Genomic DNA, 27,500 nt, shown 5'->3' with positions numbered 1-27,500 from the left:
AACTTAAAATACTCCACAGTCTCCAGACTGCTGAGAGAGCAGCTCTTCCAAAAAGAGTATTACCTCTGTGGAGAGAAATGACTGTACATGACAAACTATTTTCACATGGTTCCAAACAACCCCAGTAAATCAGCTCTCTTCTTCTGGTTCCCACCGTCGAACTCTATCGACAGCCAGAATATTAATCTCTGAGAACCTGAGACAGAGCTCAGTGAACATGTCACACAGTGAACATGGCAACGACTTTCTAGAGCAAATCCTGCCCCGAACCCCCCCCCCCAAAAACCCCCAGGAAAATCATAAAGCAGAGAGCCGCCAACTAGCTTTTAGCGCAAATGTCAATCAAACCCTTGGAGCTGCATGGCTGACTCCTGACAGACGAAGACGGACTGTGTTTTAGGGATGATGGACGACCATCCTGCTGTACGCCCCACATTCAGCATTACCAATGAGAAGCCCCTCAGAGCCGAGAGTCGGTCAGCGGCTAACAAGACTCACAGCTCAGACTGACAGATCCATTTTGGCTCTTAGTTAATTATTAGTATGTTTTGTCTGTCCAAAAAGACAGCATTATTCAGCATTTCACAAAGTCACATACTAATTTAAAGCAGATCAACATTAAAAAAAAAACCAAAACAACAACTTGTTATTCTGGCAGAGGTCTGTCTGTTGAGTAGAAAAATAGCTTCAGCAGCAGTACAACAGATTTTTCCATTGGCAATATGCCAATTCTGCCAGTTTTTTCCCTCCCAAACCACAGAATTAATGTATTGATTCATTTTTTCAAGTAGTGTACGTTTACTAATGGCTTCTCCTGACATTCAGAGTGGACAAAGAAGTGGACAGCTTACAAAGAAATAGGAGCCAATCAGAAACCCGGTCCTTCCAGACCAACTGTATATGAAGTGCACAAAGAATACTCGACAGGTCTGTTCAACACTGCGTCAACACCTGCTGGTTTAACAGACGTCTCAATGTTGTCAATTCCAAAGCAAGACAGAGCTCTGTCTGTGCTGAAGTCGAAGACGAAGGTTTTGGTGCAGCGGATCCTCTCCGATTAAATAAAGGTTAAAAAAAAAGCAACATTTATCTGACAGATCCAGGGCAGGATATAGACTCTTCCAACCTGACGTTGGGTGACATATAGAGAGGGCTTTAGAGGTACTGACGGGGATTTCTTTGCTGCCTGCGAGATGGAGCTGTTTCCAAGCTTTGCAAAGGCAGTTTGTCAGCACTGACATCTCGGGAAAGGTCTCGGGCAGAGAGCTTATCCCCTCTGTAATGACTGTGTTCACACTTTGCTGGTGGCTTAAGCGAGTTTCATTACGGCTCCACTCGCGCGTGACGCTCCGAACCGGGAGAAAGCAATCTTCACAGGACCCTGATCCAGTGCCATATGACAGGACCAAGTCCCAGGCCTGGGAGAGAGAGACAGATAGAGAGCCAGGGACGGTCTTAAGCCCTTTTCTACAGCAGAGGCTACAGACCAACACTATCTGAGACTTGTACTTAACAAGAGGGCCTGACCTAAAGCCATTTCATCCAGCATCCTTGCGATGAAATTCATGCGAAGGAAACCGGATTCGGTGACAAAGTTCTCCTCGACAGTTGGATGTTTTGAATTATTTGAATGAGCACAACGAAAAAACATCCTCGGGTGTATTGCACATTCAGTCTGAATGCTGAGAAAACGCAAAATATAATACACACAACACAAACACAATGACTAACTTTCAACCATATAATGGCAACACTATGAGTGACACCAAAAGAGAAAAAGAAAAAAGTCCATTGATTTTTCTGACACACCTCTGGTAAGATGTTACCTGCCAGCTTAATGAACTGTCAGCACATTATGAAGAACTCAACCACCTCTCTGGACACTGGAGTGATAAAATAAATGTGTAATTGTGTAAACATTTTTCAAAAAGCCACAAAAAGCAAAAAACTATGAGGGAAGCACTGCACTGTTGTGAACAGAACCTGAGAAGCAGGACCGTTTTCTTTCTTTAAGTTATTTTTTTCGTTTGTTTTGACAAAACTTGGATCAATCTGATATACTCCAGACAAGGATCTCAAAGGAATAATAAAAAAAACAATAAGAGAAGAGAGGAAAGGTAGTCCAAACCCAGAGGAAAAAGGAAACATCTTTTTCATCAGCCAAAACCAGCAGTCATAAATGGCTTCAGATCAATGGGGCACGTCTACACGCACAAAACGGGAATAACTAATTTGGCCTGACTCACCATTACCTTTAAAATCTAACAAAAAACCTGCTACAATTGACCTACAGTTGAGTCACAGCTCTGCAACAAAAACACATTAAGCATACAAAGGTATGAAAATAGTAAGTCATTTTTATGTGTCCGACTAAATGTTGATTCTTTTATTGTACAGCTAGGAGCATTACTTACCTAGACTTCCATTCAAAATGACTCATTAGACCACGCGAATATACATAAACATTAAAGGATGAAAAACAGCGACTGAAAACAGAGGCTATTAAAAAGAAAAGTGTTACAGCAAGTTGCTCTTCCTCCATTTGTTATGTTAATGAGTATTTGATGCTTCTACAGCTGCGGAGACCTGACTGCCTCTGGTCCCAAACCTCTGTAAACAATGCTTGGATCCAAGGCCGTAAACATCCAAACTAATACAACACGACAATCACTCACTTCAAGGCATTACCAGAGACACACCAGTGTCATAAAGAGACACAGAGAGAAAGGGAAAGGGAGAGAGACAAAGACAAAGACAGAGAGAGAGAGAGACAGATATGGGTTGGGGGGAGAGAGAGAGACAGAGAGGGAGAAAGAGAGAGAGACAGAGAGGGAGAAAGAGAGAGAGAGAGAGATGTAGAGAGAGTGACTCGGATGGGGAGAGAGAGAGACAGAGAGAGAGAGAGAGACAGATATGGGTTGGGGGGAGAGAGAAAGACAGAGAGGGAGAAAGAGAGAGAGACAGAGAGGGAGAAAGAGAGAGAGAGAGAGAGAGAGAGAGAGAGAGATGGAGAGAGATAGAGAGAGAGTGACGGATGGGGAGAGAGAGAGAGAGACCGATATGGGTTGGGGGGAGAGAGACAGACAGAGAGGAAGAAAGAGAGAGAGGGAGAAAGAGAAAGAGAGAGAGACGGAGAGAGAGTGACTCGGATGGGGAGAGAGAGAGACAGAGAGGGAGAAAGAGAGAGAGAGACAGAGAGAGAGCTGGGGCAGAGAGTTAGAGGGGGAGAGAGTGAAAGAGTCAGAAATCATTGCCCACAAACACTCAAAGCTCAGCCATCCAGTAAATGAGAGCGACATGCTTTCAGTAAATGAGAGCGACATGTTTCGACGAAGGCGAAGATCCAGAACTCTGTGGAACAGACACTCAAACATTCATCTGATCACACTGTGTTACAGAAGTAAGAAAACGGTCGTGTTTTGTAGTTTTTACCACACAAAGACATGTCTCAAAATAACTTTCGTAAACAGTTAAAGGCTGTTTAAATATGCGCTTTTTGACATTAACTGAGCAGCACTGCTGTTCTGGTGCTATAAGAACTTAAATGCATTGCTTTGTCTGTTAAGATGAGTCACAAGAGAGAGAGAGTAGGAAATTAATATCAGAGTCAACAAACCAGGCCCTGGGCTATCAGTGACATTAATATAGAGCAGCCAGCCTGCCCACTCGATCTGAACTCAAACATGGGCCACAATTCAATGACCCCTCAACACGGTCACGTTTACACACACACACACACACACACACACACACACACACACACACACACACACACACAAATGCTTAATTAAAAGGCTACATAAAGCTACTGAGCAAAGCTGGAACAGGTGAAGAGATTTTCCCGTTCTCCTGATATGACAGAAAAGGAGAGGAGATGACCGGCCTTCACAGAGAACCAAGTCAACTGTTCATTTCTAAGTCATTGTCTCAACAGCTCCTTCTCTCAGAGCCGTAAGCATAGTGTTTAGTGCAGAGTTTACTGTAGATGAGTCAGGAGGCCTACCTGAGTCCACATTACCACACTACATCTTAGTGTGGGCGAGAGAAGTACTCCCATAGAAAAAAACCCCAAAAACCCAAAACCATAAACTCAGAACTGAGGCCAAATGTGTTTCTATTATGCTGCTTAAAACCTGAGGAGGTCCACAGAGGGCATTCTGCAACCTTTTTAATTTATCAAGTTTTTTCTTGGCTACTGCTCTCTCGTTCGCTCTCTCTCTCTCTCTCTTTCATCCAAGACTCTGGATCAGATGTGAGGCTGATTCCAGGAATGTGTTTTGAGTTGTTTAAGAGTGCGCTGAGGGAAAAAAACCCCACGGGACAGGCCATCTTTATGTGACACAGACAATTTTAATTAAAAGGGTGGATCAAATCAGGGCAGAGCTTCCATTTGTTACAGCAAGGAGGGCCCTGACTACTCAGCTAAAGGGAGAAAAACTGTCAATTGACAATAGATGGGCAGCTGAGATGAAAAAAAAAAAGACTTGCTCAACATATCCACATATTGAATGAGAGGCAAAGAGATGAAGGGAAGGTGGGAACGGGTGGGGGGGGGGTTGTTTGCAAGTCAATTTACAGATCTCGGTTTCTATGGCAGAGTTGGAGTCTGGCCAGAGACGTCACTTTGGCTTCACTGTTCTGTTCTCGGTCAGCGTAACTGAGGAGATGTCAGTGTGGCCAGCAGCACACAGAGATACACACACACTAACACACAGACACAGACACAGATACACACACAGGCTCTTTAAGTCTGAAAGAGGCCCTTAGGGGAAAAGAGATGAGGGTACTCTAGAGGGCGGGATCTGGGCCAACAAACGTCGGCAATGCTGGCCCTCCAAGAGCTCTATTCTCTCCCAGCACACAGTGAGGAGTTATCTAGTACGCCATGCCAAAAGGCCAACACACACACAGTACTGACAGGTGGGCCACTCATCTCCAACATCACAGAGAATATATGATCTGAGCACTAACAAACACTCCCCATCCTCTCTATTAGAGACACCTGCCTTGGACCTGCAGTCACATGCCACTTTATGAGGTAGAGCTACCTTATAGGTTCACTCTACAGGTGTATGATTACAGACTGTAGGCTGTCTGTTACCATACAGGATCTGTCAGCCACCCTCTACCCTGTTCATGACTGGTCCGTTTCTAACCACAGCGTGGCTGTTCTCCACATGCTGTTCAGGTGAAGACCATTCTAACAGTGCAATGAAACTGCAGTGGTGTGGTATTGACACGGTGATGGGTGTCACAGTGGCCTGGACGTATCGGACACAGCAGGGTTTCTACAGCTCTTACACACATTAGTGTCACTTTTCTGTTAACTGTGCTCGTCACCCAAAACATCCAGCCAACAGTGCTCCTGTGGTCAGAAACCGACCATTGATGAAGGGCTAGAGAACGGCTCACACAAGGTGTGCATAGGAACAGATGGGCCATGGTCTCTCACTGAACTCAAACGAGGTGTTTCTAAGAAAGGGTCCAGTGAGTCTATACAGACAGACAAATAGAGAGAATGACATTCTTCACTGTGAAGGCATAAATCACGCTCACCCTAAACTCAGACTGTCTATATACAGTAATCTTGCAAGCGGAGGAAACAGGTGTAGGATATATTTTCCCCCGGCGATTAAGAGAAGTGGCTCACTCTACCACCTCCGCCTGCAGGGTGATGGAGTAACTGAGTTACACATAAAGCTTGCACTAACCTCCACTCATCCACCCTGCTGTGGGAGTGCTGAACGGGCCGGAGGAACGGGCCGAGAGAGAGATAAAGAGAGAGAGAGAGAGAGAGTCACGGTAAAGGTCATCAGTAATGTCTCTCGACCTTTCCGCAGGCTCACCGAAGTGATTGAGAGAGAAATGGAAAAGAGGCCGCGCTGGTTCACAGCCAGGGTCTCCTCTCCAGGACTGGAGATGCACTTCAACACCAAAATCACTGCAGATATCGGCTGGCTGCTGTGATCACAGATAATCAGTTTTAATGAACTCCACATTAACACAGAGCCGGAGCGGACGTCCCAGTTGACGCAAAAACATGGCATGTTTTGCGATAGTATTCAGCAATAAGCATAAAAGATATTTTGAATACACTTCATGTGCTGGCAAAGTAGCTTCCAAACGTTTTCATGACACAGCAATACCAAAATTCTTCAATCTTCAGTTCATTCACAGGAAACGCACATTAACACCTTTTTTTTTTTTCATTTCTACGGTGACAGTCAAATAGAACGTGACGGCCGTCACACGTGTGAAGATTTCCTTCATGGTGAACTCATTCTGTTTAATAAGCAGCATGCGATACAGTTGGTAAGTAGGATATACTCTCAGTAAACAAAAGAGAGTGATAGAATTCACACGCAGTGTATCAATCAGCAAGGAGACAATGTTGCTCTTGCTTTGTTTTGATGTCAAAAGAATAGAGTTGTACAAGATAAACAATGTCCTTATTACGACCAACGGAAAAGCACCAGATTATTCAACAAACTACAAAAAGCTACAGAGTTTACACAAAGTTTATTCAAAGCCACTGTTTCAAGCCTGGTTTCATTGAAGAGCAGAACATCACCCAGTGGGCGTTTCCTATTTAACAAGTATCCTGTTCCATTATGTAAACACATACAAGGCTCTATCGTTCCAGCCTTCTAAAGTTAGACAGTATATATGAACTGCCCTACAGATGCAATAAATTCTTCATTACCTTTCACCATGTTCACTGGCTGATGTAATACTCCAATCCGAGCAGACTGTATATTCTCATCGATCGCAGTGAAAGGCTGAAAGTTCTCGCTGGCTAATCACAGCACTTTCCACAGGAAATGGAGCGTGTTTTCTGTTGTAATTGGTCCTGATGTGGTTGCTTAACTACAATCACAGCCAAGGACCCAGACACATAAGGTAAAGATGTAAATATTATATAGCGCAATGAATCCATAACTTTGTATTACAGATTAATGAGATAATCTGGTGTCATGTTCTTTCTGGTCGCCGTAAGAAAAGTGTTTGTGAATCAAACTAGCTTAAGTTTCCGCAGCAAGTTACAGATCTTTCTAGAACGGTGGTTGGTTAAGAGTTATTTACACATGAATAACACAAGTTTCCAGCCACTACCCTAGATAAAAATATTCCACTCTGACAGTCTCTCGGGATAAAACCTGCCGTTATCTGATACCTCAACAAAGATGTCATTCCCTGATACTGTGATACCATATCTGCTCTTTAGCTTTACTTACAGTCCATTTACTCAAGATTCAAAACCCAATATTTATGTCCATACCTCCATATGAACTTTAAGTAAACAGACACATCTAAATGGGAGAGATTTCTGTTAGCTGTGTGGCTACATTTCCGCTGCCTAAAGGGGTTCTGGTCTCTCTTGATAAGGATTTTTAATCCAAGCAATTACAGTAATTATAAAATCACAGTCTCTTGGGGATCCATTAAGTGATTTCTGGCTTTTTTTTTTTTTAACACAGTAAGATTGGTCTAACTTTTCTCTGAATGTGAGCATGTCAATAATGGTGGAGAGGCACTAGGTCATAAGCATTAAATTACATAAATGAGACTAAAAGCTTTCAGTGAAAGGCCTTATTATGTGAAGGGCTTTATATTTTTTTAAGTATCCTTATCTGAGTCCAACAGCAACAACTGTTTAAAGCTAATCAAAATGTGTAGCTCATTTAGTGTGTGGCTAATTCAGTTCACCCAGGTATCTTACAAACGTCAGTCAGACAAACGAAGGCAAACATAAGCAGGGTTTTAATCAGACGCAGACATAACATAAACCACAGACACACAGTTCTGTCACCCAAAATGTTTAGAGTCTCATATTTGAAGGGGGGTGGGGGGGTTTAACTAAGCTCTAATGTGGCTTAAATGAATCCTTCATAGTTAATTCTTGGACAAAGGGATTACAAGAGGAGAGGGGGCTGGCGAAGAACCTTTGGAACAGAGCCGAGGACTCCAATCAGGGCAGATATGGTTCCCTGATGCTAATCGTCGTTCTGAGAAATCAGAGAGCGTAACGACTAGGGTTCCCTGTTAACTGCATTTATCAAAGAGATTAGCCTTTTTAATATTACATACAAGTTCTCTGAAAGAATGGTAGGTCACGCATAAGAATCCACTGCAAAAACTGTTAGCCGGTAATTAACGTTTTTTTGCTTGGTAAAATTTATTTTAAAAAACGATAAAGTAAAAACTCGCCGGTCAAAATGTCCAGTGATAATGCTCATACAAAACGCTGCAAAGACACATTGGACATTGGGCAGAGGACTTTGTATTTTCTCCTTTTTTTCACTGCAGCAATGTTACCTGGGAGCCTGTAGGCTATATTTGATACCATGTAGGCCTGGTCTTTTTTCATTTGTTTTTCAGTTGAATTATATTTAAAGCTCAAGCTGGTCCACTGTTAAAAAGACAAGGTTATAAATGCACGATGTTTCCAAAGTCAACGATTAATCATGTTAAATAATCGTGATCTCAATATTGACCAAAATAATCGTGATTATGAATTTTGCCATAATCGAGCAATTTCAACAACGTTGATTAATACTGCAAAGTATTGTCGTAAATGTTTAAGCAAACAATGGCTGTTTTGGGCACATTCTTAGCGGAAGACTACAGATGGGTGTGGTGAACACAGAGAGTAGGCTAATTGTTGCCTTCAAGGCCTTTGACTCCCTTATGGATGCTTAATTTACCTCTTCCTGCTCTGTGCATGCTCACATCTGGCAAGCTGCAGGTTCCATTAAACCTTTAAAGGGACGATTCTTAGAAAACTACATTCTTCACAAGTGTGACTTCTCTCATTTGTAAGGCTAAAAAACACCCTTACGTGTAAGCTCTCACTGCGCTTTCCAAACATTTTTGAAAGGGATAAAAAAAAAAGAAATTTGATGTGACAAACTGCAGTGTCACCGGTTCGATCCAGAGACACGGGAGGTGCGTTTTCATCTTCGATCAGACTGTCTCTAATCCTATCATCCCGTACTGTTTAACTAGAACAGAGTCAATTAACAGAGCAAAGGTAGATTAAAAAGAGAAAAATCCCCTGAAATCCGCAAAGAGAAAGAGAATAGGCCTTCTTCTCATCCATGGGAATCAACTCATCTGAATGCTGAAGGTCCAGCTATGTGCAGCTTAGACGACCATCGGCTTTTTGAATTAGTTTCTGCTTTTTCTTTCTTTCGTGTTTTTTTCTTCTTGAGTAAGACCCCTCCTGATATGCTCTCCTCTCAATAGCTTTCGAAATTAAATTTGCAAAGCCAGAGAACAGCTCAGCACAGAATGAATCATTCCCAGTTAAGCAGCAGGTATGACTCTAAATAGCCTCCGTCGAATAGGCTATTTAAGCTCGGTTTAATAGTCAACACCATCAATACAGGACAAAGCTATGCATAACAACACCTAGCTAACTGATCTCATTCATTTGCAACTGGTCAAAGACACAGGCCTACATGGCGCTACCTAAGACAATGGACAATGACACCATAGCCAAGTTGCCTGGCAACCAGACTATGACTAACAGTAAATCAGGGAGAAAATACATGGGCTTTTCATAGACAACCATATTCTCTGCAATCTTCTATCCAGCATAATGGGGAATTACGGCCTGCTTAACTCTTTGCAAATACATTTTTAGCAGCAATTAACTTAACAAACAAAACTCCTGCATAAATGCCCAGATCTCCTGGATGTATGGAAAAAGCACAGAACATATGCTCAGATATACAAACCAGTTTTATCCAGTTTATTTATTTAGTTTTTAATTCATCTAGGTTCTGAGATCAAAAAAAAAAATATATATATATATATATCTGTTCCTGCTGAACTGCATGTTGCAAATGACCTGTCTCCTGCTAGTACCAGCAGCGGCCGCCTGTTGGCAGGGGGCCGGGCACTCACTGAAGAGGTTAATCAGATCGTTTTCACCTGGTGTGTCCAGACAGGATGGAAAACAGTACCCTGCAAAAACAACTTCTGCTCGACCATTTGATCCAAACCAAAGCCTCGCCCCAAACTTTCTTTAACAAATGTCCATTGTTTTCACGTGAGAAAAGAGTATGGAAAACTGTGTTTGTGCTATAATAGGGGACTAACTCTAAATATTTGTATTACAAACACAGATCATATAGACACTGAAACAACAATAACAGTCTTTGTTTACTGACCTTTCAATGGCACTACAGTGAAGCGCCAGGTTAAAGGAGACGATAATCGTGGTGCTGGCAGCACGATGTACGGTATTGTTTTACTACCTTAAGTATCGACAGCGTTTACTTGAAGTACTAGGATATAGGGGAATCTGCACGTTTCTGTTTTTATTTTTTTTTTATTATTATTTAACTGCAGGAACACAGTCGCAAGGACAGCAGATTTGCGCAGGAGAATGGTGCAAGGTATGTTTTGATTTGTAAAACACAGATAACTGGGCCAGAACAACAACACATCAAAATACTGCTCCTTTCATAATAACAGCTACCAACCCAAAAGTTTACAACTCAACAAACCGGATACGTCTGCCAAGGTTGCTCTAAAGTAAATAAAACAGAGACATGCTCTCTCATCTCCTTAGAACCCAATTTGTAAGAGCGCCAAAAGCAACCATCTGAGCATCTTCCACATGACAGCCCCACTTAAAAGCGCCACTCTCAAAACGTCCGCAGAACGTCAGCGTTTTACAAGTAGAGAATGGACTTTGAAAGAAAATGGATCGGTATTTCCGCCAAAACCAAGCTGAAATCAAAACGACTGATTAAGACTTCCGCAACTAGCACTTTAACTCTTTACTCTGGAGCAATTTGTTAATAGATATCAAGCTTCGCATTCTGACTTTCGCTCCCCCTCCCCCGCAGCGGAGGCCACCCATGGTCACCATCAATTGCACGATACGCGTACATTTGGCGTCAGATTAACAAATATCACAGGTTATGTTGGAACACGAAACACTGATATATTATTTCACTGTCATTTGCTGAGTGTGCACCACATATACATACGTAGGTACTATAAGTACAGATAGAACTCACCCGTATTCTTCTCATGGCCGCAACTATTTCCACGCGGCTATTGGGTCGTGCCACATCTAGACTACCGATATACTACCGAGAAAAAGAAATGATAAACATTAGATATTATTTTCTACTTAGCTCAAGATCCACAAAACATTAAGCATTAATATCCTCAAAAATTAGAAAACCAACCGCCTTCATAAGTTACACACTATCTTTCGAAACAAGACGCTGAAAATAACAGCATCCCAACAACACATTGATACTGAAATCGGAAAAATTCTTTAGGAGTATACAAGATCTTGTAAGTTGTTTGGACAAAAAAAAAAAAAAAAGATCTAGACAGCAAAACATCCAGAGAACTCACCTTCGCTTCGAAATTTATACCATGTTGGAACGCTTCCTCGTTATGTAAAGGAATTCGCAAATCATGACCATCATCAACTAAATTGTACTTTGTTTTGGCAGGCATGATAACAGAAGGATGTAGTCCTTACGAGATTCTGGGCGCAAAATGATGTAGCCTATAATAGCAAATGATCGAGATCCAGATATTGAACTTCTTAACTCCGTTGGTCCATGTCGTTTTTTTACGCTGTTGCCTGAGGTCACAGTTCTATCCTCATGTGTGTTAGCTTGTCAGTACAACTTAGAAGCGATTGGTCTCAGAAGTCCGCTTGGTTTACCGTTTCCTGTAGTCTGGGTAGTCTCCCACTGTAACAAATACTCGTAGCTTTTAAAACACACTTACTGTTTTCGCCACACCGCTATACTGAGACAGGCACGAGCCTATTTTAACCACAACAAAACAGTGCGGATCCTCTGTTTCCTAGACTCGCCCGTGACCAACTTCTCTAAAGCGCCATGGCTGAACACACATCTCTTGCGCATGGACATACTCATAGAATCACCGTCATTGGCTGGATCGGGGAATTCCACCTGTTTTCATTGGAACACAGCTACATCACAGGTTTGGAGGAGGAGAAAAACACTTCGGGTTTTCGTCAACAAAGCTTTCTTCTTAGGAAAGCGGAGAATGTCACCTAGTGGAGCAAGGCATCACTGACAAGCTGTTCGGTGATCTGGAGATCCGCTCCCCATTTCACTTGTAACTTGAGTAGTAATAAACATATTACTGCTGATTCGGCGTCGTTAAACTATTTCATTTTAATTAAGCGAACTGCAGCGAATGAGTTTTGTTTCCTACGCAGTCTTATTCATTTCCTTCAAGTAGGCTACATTACAGATCTCACTTCAGCAAACTGCAGAGTTTAATCCTCAACAGAACTCAGTTTGGCTAACTGCAGAATGTAATGTAATCTGTGTCCAGGGCATGTTGACGACGTTAATCTAATTTCATTTCTTGGAATGATGACACACGTAGCGTAGTATATATGGCACCTATATAATAAGATGAAACATCGTCTGCAAAGAGTTATGACGACAAGGAGAAATGGAGCAGCACAAATGCACATCTCTAACACATCACTGATGGAGCATAGAAGAGGTTAATGGAACCAGCTTCTATAGCTTCACAGTACTCCACAGTGAAAACAGGACACTGGACACTGGTTACAAAATTCTGTTCGTCAGTGTCTAAGGCATATAGCAAAAACAGATGTTACTAAAAAGAGGGAAGATTCCTTATTTGATATATTTATGACAGATGGCTAAAGGATCTATCATATAGATACACATCCCTTTATCAAATGTATTTTAAAATGTATAACATACCAACACTGTCAAGTAAGGAAACAGAGCAGGGAGCATTCATGGAGCGTTAAAAGTGTAACAATGCTCCTAAGCCCATACAAAATTATTTTCATTATTTATGATATACTGAAGTGTTCTTCATAAATTTCTAATTATTCATTAGAACATAACTGCATTGTAGTGTTAAAATGCTATATGGCTTTCACAGATCTGAAAGTAGGAAAAAAACACTGTGTGATCATATTACATATAGTTACATTGTAATATGTGACTTGTTTCAGCTGCGCAAAAGCCAGATTGTTCTGTCCTCATTACTCTGTCCAGAGTTTCATTTGACAGACAGCCAAACTCTTTCCAAACAACACATTGCAGAAAATTTCTTCCAGATTGGATTCCAAGGGGCAAACTAACAAAGACACATATAAACACGTATCACTGCATTATAAAGCACTATTATAAACAATTCACATAGCTGACATTTAACTAACTAAAGAAAACAGTGTTATCAAACAGCATAAATGTCTCTTCCATATGTTTTATGAGGAAAATGAAATATGACTTACTAACTGCTGTCCTATTCGCATAGCTCTATATCTAAACATTTAGTGTATGGAGACAAATAACACAACTAGTGTGAACAGTATTAGCGGGTCCAACAACAACAAGGTAATCTAAATGTTCAAAATCAACAAATGAAGTAATATTTACAAAATAAAATATAAACTATTTAGAAAAGAATAACATACAGATGATGCTATTATGCGAGCAATAAAACAGGTTTCATGATAATTACAGAAAACAGGAATTCGTCCTTGAAAAAGCTTGTGTGACCTTGAAGAGTAACAGAAAAGTGCATGACTATGGAACTTATAGTCATGTGAAAACTCTATATCTAGAGAGAATATATGAATTACCAAAATATCCAGAAGAAAGAAGTTAAAGACCATATTATTTACCACAAAAAATATAACACTCACTGCCTACTATCGGTAGATACCACTATGTTATTCATTCAGAGGTGTGAAGGTCTTGACTCATCCTTTACGTCTTCAGGAGGAATGAGAAGACTGGAAGAGAAGAACTAGAGGAACCAGTTCTGTGATAGGTCTAAGGAAAAGTATAGTCCCATCTCTTCCAGAGACCCTGACTTCAACTTTCCAGAACTTTTCATCTTTGCTAAGGCACACCTTTATGGTGAGTCCTAATGGCTATTCATTTCTTTTGACTTGGCTGTCTCTCACAATCTGTCCCCCTCTGGGCTTCATGTTTGTTTTTTTTTGGTAGCCACTGCTTGTCTGTAGAATGGACAGATATTGCCTCCTTCACTTGTCCCAGAAGGTACTAGCTAAGCTCTGTATTTGACGCCAGCGGTGTCTACACAGATTTGTCTAGCTGAAGTCACTCACAGGAGCTGGGTGAATGACAGGTTTCAGGTAGAGAGGGTTTCAGGGGCTACGTACGACAGTGTCTGTGAGAGGTAAAAATCATGGTCAGAGGTATCACAATTATGATGGCTGCTGCTTCAATCATGAAGGTAGAAAGCGTGTTATGAGCTAATCTAACAGCTGCTGATTGCATGAGGAAAGGAATCCAAGATTTGTCTGGGCAGACCAATCCTTCTCTTCCATGTCCCATGCATGTGAGAAGAGCAGGCTGGATTGAATGACCATGTGCACACTTGATCACAGGTATTTTTCCATGTGAAAATGCATGATTATAGAAGCAGCTATGACGCAACACACAGCTGTTCACCTTAATGGTGTACCTATAATATGACTACCCACTGTCACTAAGGAGAGGTTGGATCCTTGACAGTAGCTTCCGTTAACTTGGACAAGACAGACAACTGGTTAATTAGCTAGCTAGAAAGGTATGCCACATTTGAGAAAACCCAAAAATACAGTGTAGCAAACCAGGACAATAGTATGGAGAGCTGTAATGTTACTTTTAATTACAAAATAGCAAAGGGGTGTTCTCACGGTACGGCTCCACAGCTGCAAGTTTTGTGTCGCTCTCATTGAGGTTGAATGTGTGCATCGCAGAAGCATGTGAAATTCAGATGGCGAATTTTCAACTTTATGCAAATTTAGTCGGAGCCAGAGAGGTACAAAAAACCTCTATCAATGACTCTGGTCGGGGCAAATACACCGCTGTAGACCTTCATTTAAACACTCGAACTTTTGAGCTAGGTGACTTGCTCGCTGTTTTTGCGACCATGCCCCCAGTGAGAAATTTCACACAGCGAAATTTGCAAGGTGTTTCGCTGTGTGGAAACCTAGCGTCAGGCATGATGCAAAGTTATTACATTGAAAATAAAGTAATGAAAGGACTACGATGTTTGTCTTTGTATTTTTATGTGGTAAATTGGGGAAACTGTAGTTTTAGAGAGTAATTTAAAAGTAAAGTAATGAGTAGTGTAATTACTTTTCAAAAGGAGTAATGAGTAAAGTAATCCCATTACAATTTAAAGAAGTAATTGGTAACTTATAACTAGGGGTTGACCGATATGCATTTTTTAGGGCTGATACCGATATCGATATCAAATGGCTTAGGATGGCTGATAACTGCTATGTGGTTGATGTTTTGGGCCGATATTCACTTATTATATTTGGCTGTTGCAATTACAAATCGGCATAAAGGGAGTCATAATGAATTTGTTTGCAGTTACCTCCTATGAGAAACAACAGGCAGCATACAGATCTAATGCTGTTTATTAAGTAAACAATTATTCTTTTACCAACTTAAAAGTAGAAAAATCTGTTTATATGATGTGGAAAAACCTAAAGTAAAAAAAAAACAAAACACTGTTTAAAGCAGAGGTGTCAAAATCCGGTCCTGGAGGGCCAGGGTCCTGCCCATTTTTGGTTTCACCTCTTAGTTACCTTCTGATTTTCACCTTGAAAACAGGTGTGCATGCTCTTCAGCCAATCAGAGATTGTATTTTGTTGGTCTACAACACCTGTGGTTTAAACAAAGTATATAAAGTGTTCAGACATCACATAACATTTCAGTAATCCCATTTCAGGAGAACAAAGTTGTAATATTGGCAAAACCGACATGAGGAGGCCGATGACGTTATGGACCGATAAATGGGCCGATAGTGGCCGATATATCGGAAAAACTGATATCTGTCGACCTCTGCTTATGACTAATTACTTTTTTTGAGTAACTACCCCTGTGATGGACTGGCGACCTGTCAAGGCTGTTTCCCCGCCTTACACCCAATGAATGCTGGGATAGGTTCCAGCACCCCCCGTGACCCTAATTAGGATAAGCGGCTTTGAAAATGACTGAGTGAGAGAGTAACTACCCCAACACTGTTCTTAATACTTTGGTTTGTTCATCACAGTGTTGCACATGAATATAATGTGTGTGTATGTGTGTATGTGTGTTATATGGGCCACAAACCACAGGTTAATAATTACGCTACATATGAAGATCTTGATGACCTGTTATTAAGTGCAGAAATGTGAGATGGATTTACACACATGTTGTAGTTCCATGGTGTAAATATACACGCACACACCAGCAAAGACAAACAGCAGCACAATAGAAATCTACTATCATCCTTAAAAAAAACAAAAAACAAAAACCCTATTGCTCTTTAAAAGCTCCTGGTCTAATGCTGTTCTGTGTGAGTGAATCAAATGGAGGGCAGTGGGTTAGTGGTATGATGTGTTTGCTCATGAATGCCTGTTTGCTAGGGTTTTTAAAGGTCTAGTCATAAGATGCAGTCAGTCTGTGGAGTTCTCTAGTCTGAATTAATCATGACGCCTCTTAAAGAATGTGGGTCAAGTGAACTATTCCAATAGGACATGCTATTCCCTGCAGGGCAGCATCATCTAAGCATGGCTACACACTGCAAACCACAAGTCTCAACATGTAACATGCAAAACAGAGCTAATGTCATTGGTTTGGCTGTGTCATTTTCATTATCTCAGCATGGAGTTACAAATGACTGTGGTTTACACAGTGTAAATGTAACTTGAAACAATGCAGGAGTAGGAGAGCTCAGTTACCATGGAGACCCATAACTGACAGACATCTTCACCCTACTGAGAGCACTTCTAAATACTCAAAATTTAAAATACAATTACTGAATTCAACCCTGCCCCTTCTATACAATTACTGTGTGTTTGAAGCAGTGTCTCCCAGTCCTGCTCCTGGGTAACCACAGCTGTGAATATCTGAGCCCTCTCCTTGCTCTGAAACAACTGATTCATGTAATCAGCTAATTATCCAGCCTTTGATTAGCTGATTAAAGTGTTTTAGAATATGGAGAAATCTAGAGTGTGTAGAGCTGTTGGTTCCCGGGAGAAGGTTTGGAAACAGTGACTCAAACCGCTCATAAACACAAAGCGTTATAAATAGCATACTTCTATTTCACTGAAATGTCAGCCATTGTCATTTTAATCATTAGAATTCAATATATATAAAAACTGTTTGCCTGAGTGAACCAGGAGGTTGTTTCATATGCCCCTTTTCCAAACATGCACCTGCCAAATAATTGTCATTGTTTTTGTTTTTCTTTTCTTACTGTCCTATATACATGTACTGAGGTCAGGTCATCCATTCACTGCTTTATTTTTCTGGCTTAAAGGAGTCTTTCAAAGAATCTCTGATGTATTAAGGAGCACTTATCAGAATCTGATATCTGCCTGGAGTCTGCCACCACAGTGAGTCATGACATGAGTTTCTGTGGGCACCGTGAGACTAAATCCACTCCTATTCATCCAATGGGATTGAATTTCCTAACAGGATTACTTAAATTTCAAAACTTTTAACACTCATTTAAGGCATAAAGGTTTGTGTCGTGAAAACGGCCTCATTCTGTGAATGAGGCTGTCCATGCTTCACCTGTTACATGTCTGTTGAGAAAGCTGATGGTGAAAGAGCATGAGCTGACAGACTCATAAACACCTTAGCATGACCTTGAATGTCCTCTGTGCCGTTAGATGGCATTTTGTAAGATTTAATGCTAAAAAAGAGGCTAGTTCCTTTGTAGTTCTTGTATACATGTGTCATATTGGGGACAGTAAAACACACGAAATATATCTGGTGCTCAGGACAGGAATGTTTTTAAGTAAGTTACACTGGTAAAAATTGTGGTTCTTTAGTATCTTGAATTTTGTCAGGGAGCATGGTCAACATGGAACATATCATTAAGAAGTGTTTAAATTCAACAAAACTATGATGGATTGCGTAGAATATAGTGAAAATGGTAAAGAATGTCTAAAACTGGAAAAAAGAAAAAGAGCATCGGTCATGAGCTGACATACCTGCAAACAGCTATATTAATGTCACATTCAGTGATTCAACAGCTAAATAGTTTTTGAACTTCTAATTTTTGTGTCCCTGTGTCTTCAAATAATATATAAAATGCAGGTTCATTTTTCAATGTTAAAAAAAAATGCTCATTTAAAGCTGTGGCTGGTGGTACACACTGCTGCTGCTGCAGTAGGAGGTTTGTTTGTTTGTTTGTTTGTTTTCGTGATGCTGTCATACCCCAAGTTCCCACCCTCTCCGGTGGCCAATTTGAATTAGGTTTTCATTGTTTAGTCACTGCCTTGTTTTCCTTAGTTCAATCAGTTCAATTATTAGTCTCACCTGTTTTTGTTAATCAAACCCTACTTTCTGTTCTGTGTGTAAGTCTCTGCCTTTTTCTTGCTTGGTTGTGAAGTCTTAGCCTAACCTGACCATAACCTGTTGCATTCTTGTTCTGTGTTTGTCTGCCTCTGTTTCCTGGCCTACCCTGTGTAAAATAAAACCTGGTGAGCTGTACGTGCATCCAGTGTCTTGCTGTAACAGCCCCTGTATTGTCCTCACTTCCTTCCTCTGCTGGCTGGTTAATGTTCTGTTTTCATTGGTTAGTCACTGCCTTGTTTTCCTTGTTCCAGTAAGTTAATGATTCAATTAGTGGAACTGACCCTACCCAATGTCTGTATTGCTTCTGAAGTTCTGAGGGCATGTCATAAAGCCTGCTGTGCATCCTGTGCCTGTTTTGTTCCAGGTCTCTTGTACTTCCTTGTATTGGTTCAAGTTCATCTGTGAATGTATCCAGTCTCACCTCCCAGTTTGACAGAATTCCACTACTCACTACAGATGCCGCAAACCGGACTTGCTTCATAGAGCAGCCCTGTAGCCCTCACTTTGGATATGCTGGTACCAGATCTGGTCGCTGTGGCTGCCTCTGGACCTGTTGCACCCGAAGCTCTGGGCCTGGATATGGCTGCAGCAGAGCGTTTGGTTCCTGGTCCCATCTCCACTAAAGCCTCAGTCTCTGCTCCTGCCCCTGTTACAGCTGAGGCTCCAGTTCCAGTGGCTGAAATGAGTGAGTCTGGCTCCAGAGTCTCTGGACCCCCAAGTCCATCCCAGCCACCGGTGTCTGTGTGCTCCTTGAGTCTCCCGGCCCTCATAAGCTGTTTTCTCATAAGAACTCCGGGCAATGTCCGGGGGAATCAGGTCTGGACATTGTCCAGAGTTATCCTTTCACACATGTAGCACACAACAGGAGACTGTCAGTGTCAGACGTGTTCTCTACTTCAAATACTCCGTTTGGTTTAGGTGAGGGGTGGCACCTGGGTAGAGTGTGCAGGAGGCAGGACATGATGCAAAAAGTACACTGCGAAAATCGAAATGTTTTCTTTACATCACATCGAAAAAGGCAGCTGAGGCTATCAACTTTTTCTGATGATTTCAGCCTCGGCCCTTACCAACAGAAGTTCCCGAATGTCATTGTCTCTCCAGTTAGACGTTTTCGTTGGTGTCTTCGTGTAAATGACCCTTCCTCTTCATCCTCGAATGTGTGTATTTGCACAAGTCGCATGTTAGAAATGGCATCAACTCACCCACTTGCTCACTGTGCATACTCTGGACTACAATCAGCTCTATTCACACATGGACCCAAACGAAGAAAAAACAGTTTGTACTGGGGGCTGGTAGAATAAAGTCCGTTTGGAATACGAATTCGACTGATTCGGACATTTGCGTTCACACATACAGCCCCTCCGGTTAGAATCTAGATTATTTTAGGGTTGCAGTGCATGTGTGAAAGGGGCTATAGCGTCCCAGAGTTCCTCTTGGCTCCCCAGTTTCTGTGGAATGTCCTGTCCTCTTGGAGAGGACAGCACTGTAATGCCCCTGGTTTTTGTAGTGTAATTTTTTTTGTAGTGCAAATGGCTGATGCAAAACAGACCACTTAGAGAAGTAACTGCACTGATGGGGATTTAATTTATGCCACGAAGTTCAAAAGGATGCAAGTGCTAGGTTAACTAAGGTTGGTTTAGCGATGCTAGATTAATGGACGCACCATCATTGTAACTTGATAAGTTTCACAACATGCCTCGCTATTGTAACAACTGTTAAGGCTTGCAGTTGTGTAGTGACTGAATTCAGAGGTTGCACCTTGCTGTATTTTACAGCCATGAAAAGTAGTCTCACCCATGAATCCTTTATCTGATTGACTTTGTGTTTCCCGCAAATTACATAATCTCTGTGCATTGTAATTGTACATTGCTATTCAAGTTAGCTGACTTTACTAATTTGTAACCTTTCTTTTTGTAGGGATGTTGCTTCAGCAACGTCTGAGAGAATTAATGATCCCACGGGACATTTCCACTCACACTATAAATGTGCCATTGTCAAAATGTTTTTGAGTACTCGAACGCTCGCGCGCCCTGTGCAACCCCCTACTGTCCAATCTATCTCTCTCGCCAGTTACTTTCCTTCTCTCTCGCAAGCAACTTTCATTTGTGAACGCTGACCATTGGACCTGCCACTAGAGGGCCTCAGCCCCCCCACACAGGGTTGGCTCTCGCGGGCTAACCGGACCTCTCTCACCTGGTAACTGGTTATCTCTCACGCAAAAAGGGTTTGGTCCCTCTCGCGTTTTTCACATAACTTTTGTCTACAGCGGAGCTTCATACAAGCCACCCAGACTGAGAGGGAAATTGCATGCAGCGAACAAAACTTAAGGGACCAACTGAACTTTGGACTGTGTGTTGTGTGGTATGACTATGTGGTCCACACAGGCTCACACTCACACTGAGGTCTTGCAAGGGACATGTAAGCAGTTTAATGATGTACTATTGAAATTGGTTTTGAACATTCTGATAATGCTCTGTTTGTTTTGTTTTGTGGAATAGCACTTTATAACTCCATTTCTTTGGCTTATTTATTTTCTTACCAAATTTCTCAACATTATTTGGCCAATTAAAGCAACCCTTTGATTTCAAACCACTGGTGTCAGCTCCATTTCTTCCATTGGGCCTAGGTGTGTACTTACTCTAATGGATTGCAATAGCTTTTAGAAAAGAAATATTGGTGACTGTAGAAGAGTCTGTCAACTCCACGGACTTCAGACCAAGAGATGTGATTGGTCCTCACCAACCATTACTATGCACTGAGCCCAGAGGTAATTCTCAAATGAAAAACTGCCCTTACATATGTGTGTTCATACACCTAAGAGTTTGCTTTCTGTAGAGATCGCTGTGCTGCCCTCCCTCAGTGATTCACTGGTTTGTGCAGGGTCCTCTGCAGTGCTGTGGCTCTGTGGCTACTGAAGCCTTCATCAGGTAACAGCTTCAGCCTGGGCATGACTCTAGTGATTAAAACATATTTCTGCCGTTTACTGATTCAGTAGCTCTGGCCGCCTCTCTGGTTCTGTCTCTCTGTCTTTGCTCTGCAGTGTTGGAAGTCAGAGTAAGCTCCGACCTTTAGACACATTTGTCTTTCAATGTCTGAAACACGGATGAGGTAATACAATGAAACCCTGCGCTACCTACTACACACCAAAAGCACAAACACATTGCACTACACGCCACATAACAAGTTTCACAATCACACACTGCAATACGCATGACACAATAGTTTTAGTATGAGTTCATACTTTGAGTATGAAGTGTTTTGCTCTCCATTTTAAAACTTAGCCTTTTTGTTTTGTGTTGCTGAGTAGCTGCTGCAAATCTGTAACTTTGTCTTCATCTGTTTTTTAATGTGATGTTTCTTGCCTTGCATAACAAACTATAAATGTAGAATATCCTGTTTGCGTGGATGTCATGTCGACCTAAGGCCAGGGAAGTGCTGTCTTTGAGGTGAGTACTCTGTTTATCAGGATTCCAGACAGAACATCATTCTAACAGAGTTTACTGCTGTGGTGTTTGAGTTTTGCCACTCTGTCTCACGTGTTAAACACCCTCATCTGGGGAAGAAAACACAGTGTGGCACCACCTTTAGTATCCAGATACTGAAGGCGGGTCTTGGTTCTTACAGAAACGACCTCACCATCCAAGGGATGATGGACTTTTCTACAAGACCAAGTGGCCTACATATAACTCCACTGTGTGATCATTTCACAGCAGTAATTCATAATGCAATAGCTGTTAGTCTCTGCTTTGTGGTGTGATTTTTTATCTTGCTTTTATCTATTCTCTGTCCATTCCTCTTCTTCAGACTCTCTTGAGCCAAGCTGAGTGTCGTAACCTTGTGAAGGTGGCAGGGAGGATTCTCTGCTCTGGAGTAGCAGTCCCGAATGGAAAAGTAAACTGCTCTGTTTTACTAACAATAATTCTTTAGAGTATTCTCTCTCTCTCTCTCTCTCTCTCTCTATATATATATATATATATATGTATATATATATATATATCCAGCAGGCATGCGATCACCTGTTGGCCTTCACAGAGAATCCATTCCATGCTGAAGGAACATTGACCATGTTGGGTGAAGCTGTTTTTTATTGGTATTCTGCGTCGTGTCTTAGTTTTACCTACAGGTTAACTGAATCACAGTTGAACAAAAGGAATTTTTTTCCCCCTCAGCAATGTTCATTGCTCTCACATGTCAGTCTTAGTTGTATAGTCTCATTGTTTACTTTCTGCCTTAGATTTACCATCCAACTTCTTAGACCTTGGGTACATCTCAAAACTTGGTGAGCTGCCTTGGGAGGAAGGCCTAGGTACTGCATAGTGTGTGTGTGTGTGTGTATGTATATATATATATAAATATATAATAATAAAACATACTTGAACCATGGTTAATGAACAATGAGGCAGGTAAATAGAAAAACAGTTTGTTACTAATGCCATGTAGTTAGAGCTGCTTGTCTTGGACCCACTATTGTTTTCTAAGAATGGCCCTAGGCTTAAGAGTATCAGTGCTCTACGCTGTAACAAACTGCTGTCATTTCTGCAGTAAAATTTGACACTAACTTCTTGTTCTGTCATTTTGCAAAGTTTAACTGTATATTGCAGTGCATCATGGGTCTGACAGAATTTTTACACAGTAACATATTGTAAAATTACAGGCAAGTTGTGTTCTGACTGTAGATGATGCATATTACAGTTACATACTGTTGATATTGTGTTGCGCTGCAAGGTGGTTTGAGAGAGGCGCCTGACATGAGAACATTTAATGATGGAAGCAGAGGAGCAGCAGCGGTGTCTATCCACTCATCCATAATACAAGTTGAACGTAAACAGCCTACAAAATTGAAATATGATTCAACTTGTTAGTTAACATAACCTAAGTTGACCATGTATAAGCCTGGTTTGCACGCCCACAAATATTGTTAGCGAGAGAATTTTCAGAGCACATTCCGAACAAGCAATCCAAGGCGAAGCAGTTTAATGGTAAATCAAAAGTAAAAGAATAGTGGATATAATGTTACAATGCGACTCGACATCATTAGCTAACCCATTTCAAATTTCCATCCGGTAACTGAGTGTAGTAGACTTAAACTAATGTCTATGCGTTGTAATGTCAGGCACGAAGCAGACACCAGACCACCTCAGTTGCCAGGCAACTTCTGTTATTTGAATAGAATACAAGATAATGTTGTAAACTAGATAACACTTAATAGTTGTAATTTACATACAACAAAAACCTGTAAAAGTTATCCTGTAATATAACTTGATTATATTGATTATGTTAATTGCTGTAATCCTTTTTACAGCAATTAACAGCAATTTTACAATACTTTCTTGGCAACTTTTTTTGTCAGGTATTTACTGTGAATTCTACAGTTGATTCTTTACTGTGTATGTAATTACAGTGGGAGTTAGAGACTGCAGTGCTATACTTTTGCTGTTCTTGGGATTATGCTCTGCTGGACTGAGTGATGCTTTTTTATTCCTGGGATCTGCAGAATCTGCTTTTCCGGTCACGGTCCTGAATGCTCCTGTCACCAGTGGGACTACCTTGAATTTCACCTTCTCTAATTCCTCCTTCGGTCTGGTTTCTCCAGCTTCTTGTATTTCGTCTTATAGATGTTGCCATCTAGATGTTGGGAATGTCACATCTGTCACCACTGCTGTATTCTGCTCTTTCCATAGATCCGGTCGGTTAGCCATAACACGTTTATCTGACCAGATCTGGAAGTCCCAAAGCACCTTCGCTCCATTTTCCATCACTCACTGTGGTGCCTCCCATTTGAACTCAGGAGTATTTAACCCATATTCCTTGCAGAAGTTTCTGTATACGATCCCCAGCACTTGGTTGTGCCTCTCATCAGTGTATGCTATCCGTGGTACAGCTATAGGTTGTGATTGAGCTGATGCTGAATGTTTGTTTGTTGTGCTGCCATGATTAGTGCCTGTGTGCTTCTTCTTCCATGGTATCCATATCTACCTGTTTCAACATTCTCGTAGCAGCTTATCCTGGAAGACCATTCATTGGATATCGTCATGGATGTTTTTTATGTCTCAGAACAGTGGTCTTGACACTTTCAAGGCGTCTTTCCCCTTCCTTCCGACTAGTCTACAGACTCTGTGTGTTGAATTTTGGGTCGAGTTCTCTGTGCATTTTGAGGAGTTTCTGGGTCTTGGTGTCAGCAGCTTCCATATCCTCTCTTGGACGGTTTATTGTGGCAGAGCTGGGTAGCTGATGAATGGCAGGGGATATGGGTTGATGGCTTTGATCTTATTCCTCTCCTTCTGCTGGCTCTTCAGGACCTGTCTTACTCTGTGGGGGTTCTTAGATGTTGCTGTCTTTAGTTTCTATCTCGTGCTTCCCATGTGACAGGAGGATCCCCAGGTATTTGTAGCTGTCCTCTCTGTCTGTTATGTGGTACTTCAGCTCCCTCTGCCCTGATCACTTCCCATCTTTTTACCGTCATCCAGCCACACTTCACCAGTCTGAACTACATCCTGATGTCATCGCAGTAGATCCTGGTCAGGTGGGTCAGTGAGTCAATCTCTTAGTCTTGGCATACAGTTTGATGACGTCCATGTACAGGAAATGGTTGATGGTAGCTCAACTCTTGAACTTGTATTCATAGCCTTTCTTTGTGATCTGACCGAGGGGGTTCCAGACAATGCAGAATAGCATTGCGCATAGTGTATCTCCTTGGTTTATACCAAACTTAATGGTCAGCTGGGCAACTGTCTTTGGGTTAGATTCTAGTGTTGTCCTTTAGTGGCCCATAGGGTTCTTTAAAAAAGATCCTTAATATCTTATCGGCCTTTTATAGTGCAAAGCATTCAAGTACCCATTTGTGTGGCATTGAGCTGTTTGCTTTCTTATAATAGGTCCAAACAATGCTCAAGTTGTCTTGGTGGATGACTCTATCTGGTGCTTTGAGCCTCTGGTGTTTCCAGTTCTCCTCTGAGCCACTGTATTTGGATACCAGGTTCATTCAAATTGGTGTCTGTGATGCCTGACAGGAGCTTCCATGTTGTGGAAAGGCAGGATATTAATCAGCAGTTGGATGGTATTGGTCCCTTCTCGGTGTCTTTCGTGACCAGTGCTGTCCTACTGTGGGCTAGCCAGTCAGGGTTTGGATTCTGTTGCTAACAGCTGGTTCATTTGTGCTGCTGGGTTGGTTTGCAGAGCTGTTTGTTTAGCCAGAGGTCACGGTTCATGCCAGATCCTGGTTCTGCCCAGTTCTTCATGACTGTGACCTGTTCTTAGACATCTGCTGTTATGATGACTGGTTCCTGCTCTGGGAGATGTACACTCTTTTCAGGTCTTAGCCACTGAGCGCCACTTACTCACTCACTCACTCATTATCTAAGCTGCTTATCCTAATTAGGGTCGTGGGGGGTGCTGGAGCCTATCCCACTGTTCATAGGGCAAAAGGTGGGGAAACACCCTGGACAGATCACCAGTCCATCGCAGGGCAGACACACAGACAAACACACACACACACATTCATACCAAGGGGCAATGTAGTGTCTTGAATTTGCCTAACCTGCATGTCTTTGGACTGTGGGAGGAAGCCGCAGGAAACCCTCATGCAGACATGGGGAGGAAACCCCCACACAGACACGGAGAGAACATGCAAACACTTCACAGAAAGGACAGGCCGTCTGGCTGGGAATCGAACCCGAGATCCTGGTGTGAGGCGACAGCGCTACCCACTGCGCCACCGTGTCGCCCCACTGAATGCCAGTGTTGTCTATTTCTCCCACGTGCTCTCCCAGCACTGTTTAGATTAGAATATACTTTGGATGGTTCTTTGGAGAAGAGTGTATTTTTTCTTTTGCCCTCTGCTGCTTTTGTGTGTGTGTGTCTGTAGTCTGGCTGCCAGTGCTGTTATCCTTTGTTTAGCAGATTCCAAGGCCTTAGTTATGGACATGTCATTGTGCTTCATGAGTAGCCAGGACCTGTCCTTGTGTGTGTGTGTGTGTGTGTGTGTGTGTGTGTGTGTGTGCGTGTGTGTGTGTGTTTGTCTGTGTGTGTGTGTGTCTGTGTGTGTGTGTGTGTGTGTGTGTTTGTCTGTGTGTCCATTATGCACCATTATATATTGTTGCGTGTGTGCTCGTGCATGCATGCGCGCGCCGTGGTTGTGAAATTCTTGCTCTGCGTTCTGTTTAAATGGTTATATAAAGATTTTAATAAATGTATCTTTCTTACTGGTATCATTATTAAAGAGCTGCATATTTTTCTATGGAAAGCAAATAAGACTGATTAATCTTATAACCGTAATCTTATAATCTTATAACCTTAAGAGTCAGCAGAGAAAGAGGTGTATAAGCCTTCCTTCAGTGGTGCAATCAAGAATGTGGAATTTTCAAACTGTGTAGATAGGCTAGCTCACAACCAGGCTCACACACTGTCAAAGAAATGTTTCCAGGAACAAAAGATGTAGGAAGTGTTAGATTGTCAAAGAACTGAGTCTCTCTTCATGGTTCACACTCTTTCTGTGAGAAAAAGAGTTTGATAGATCTGTGTGGGGCAAAGTGTGTCAGATTCTGCAGTATCCACACTGAATGAAATGCACAACATTTACCTCCAGAACTCAGAAATGTTTTTATTTTCTGGTCACACTACTATTCCTCGATCGTTTCATTATTTCAAGTGTTTTGTTTGTAAGCGTAGGTGAACAAAAGCCTTCTGTTCTGTAACACTATCATAGCTGGCATTAGTTACAGCGCTGTGGGCCCGCAGTGGGTGTTAGGGAGACTCTTGTGAAATGGCAAGAATTTCAGCTCAAAGGCAGAGGACTGTATACCTAAATACAGGCAAAACAAAGATTTACTGACCTGGCCTTGGACACAGCACATGCCTGAATTCAATGTACAAGCCTTTTTCTAAGCTTTCTACAAAGCTATTCTTGCATAGGCTCTCATATCTATGGAAAAAGTAACAGTGTCTTAGGGACTTGATGGTAATCATCTTTTAGTTAATGTGTGCACTTTACCTATTAAAACACAATTCAAACAGATGGTTTTTACTTATACTTTTTTGCATTTGCAGTCATGTATCTGAATGAGCAGGGATTTCTGACAGGGGAAAGTATATAAAATAAAATAAAATTCATCACTTCACCACAAGGTG

The 27,500-nt window shown here is 41.7% G+C and overlaps 1 protein-coding gene across 1 annotated transcript in view; it reads right to left on the bottom strand.

Annotated features, from left to right (window-relative positions):
- Nucleotides 1-11,770, bottom strand: part of nos1apa (nitric oxide synthase 1 (neuronal) adaptor protein a) — a 75,805-nt gene extending 64,035 nt beyond the window's left edge. Inside the window, exons 1-2 of the mRNA XM_030791883.1 lie at nucleotides 11,383-11,770; nucleotides 11,034-11,105 (exon numbers count right to left, since the gene is read on the bottom strand). Coding sequence (XP_030647743.1) covers nucleotides 11,034-11,105; nucleotides 11,383-11,487 — 177 coding nt within the window. The 5' untranslated portion in view covers nucleotides 11,488-11,770. The remainder of the gene's footprint in view (nucleotides 1-11,033; nucleotides 11,106-11,382) is intronic.
- Between the last annotated feature and the right edge of the window lie 15,730 nt (nucleotides 11,771-27,500).

The sequence above is a fragment of the Chanos chanos genome, chromosome 14, assembly GCF_902362185.1.
Source record: "Chanos chanos chromosome 14, fChaCha1.1, whole genome shotgun sequence".
NCBI lineage: Eukaryota > Metazoa > Chordata > Actinopteri > Gonorynchiformes > Chanidae > Chanos > Chanos chanos.
The sequence above is the reverse complement of the archived record's forward strand: the minus strand, read 5'-3'. Positions and strand labels throughout refer to the sequence as shown.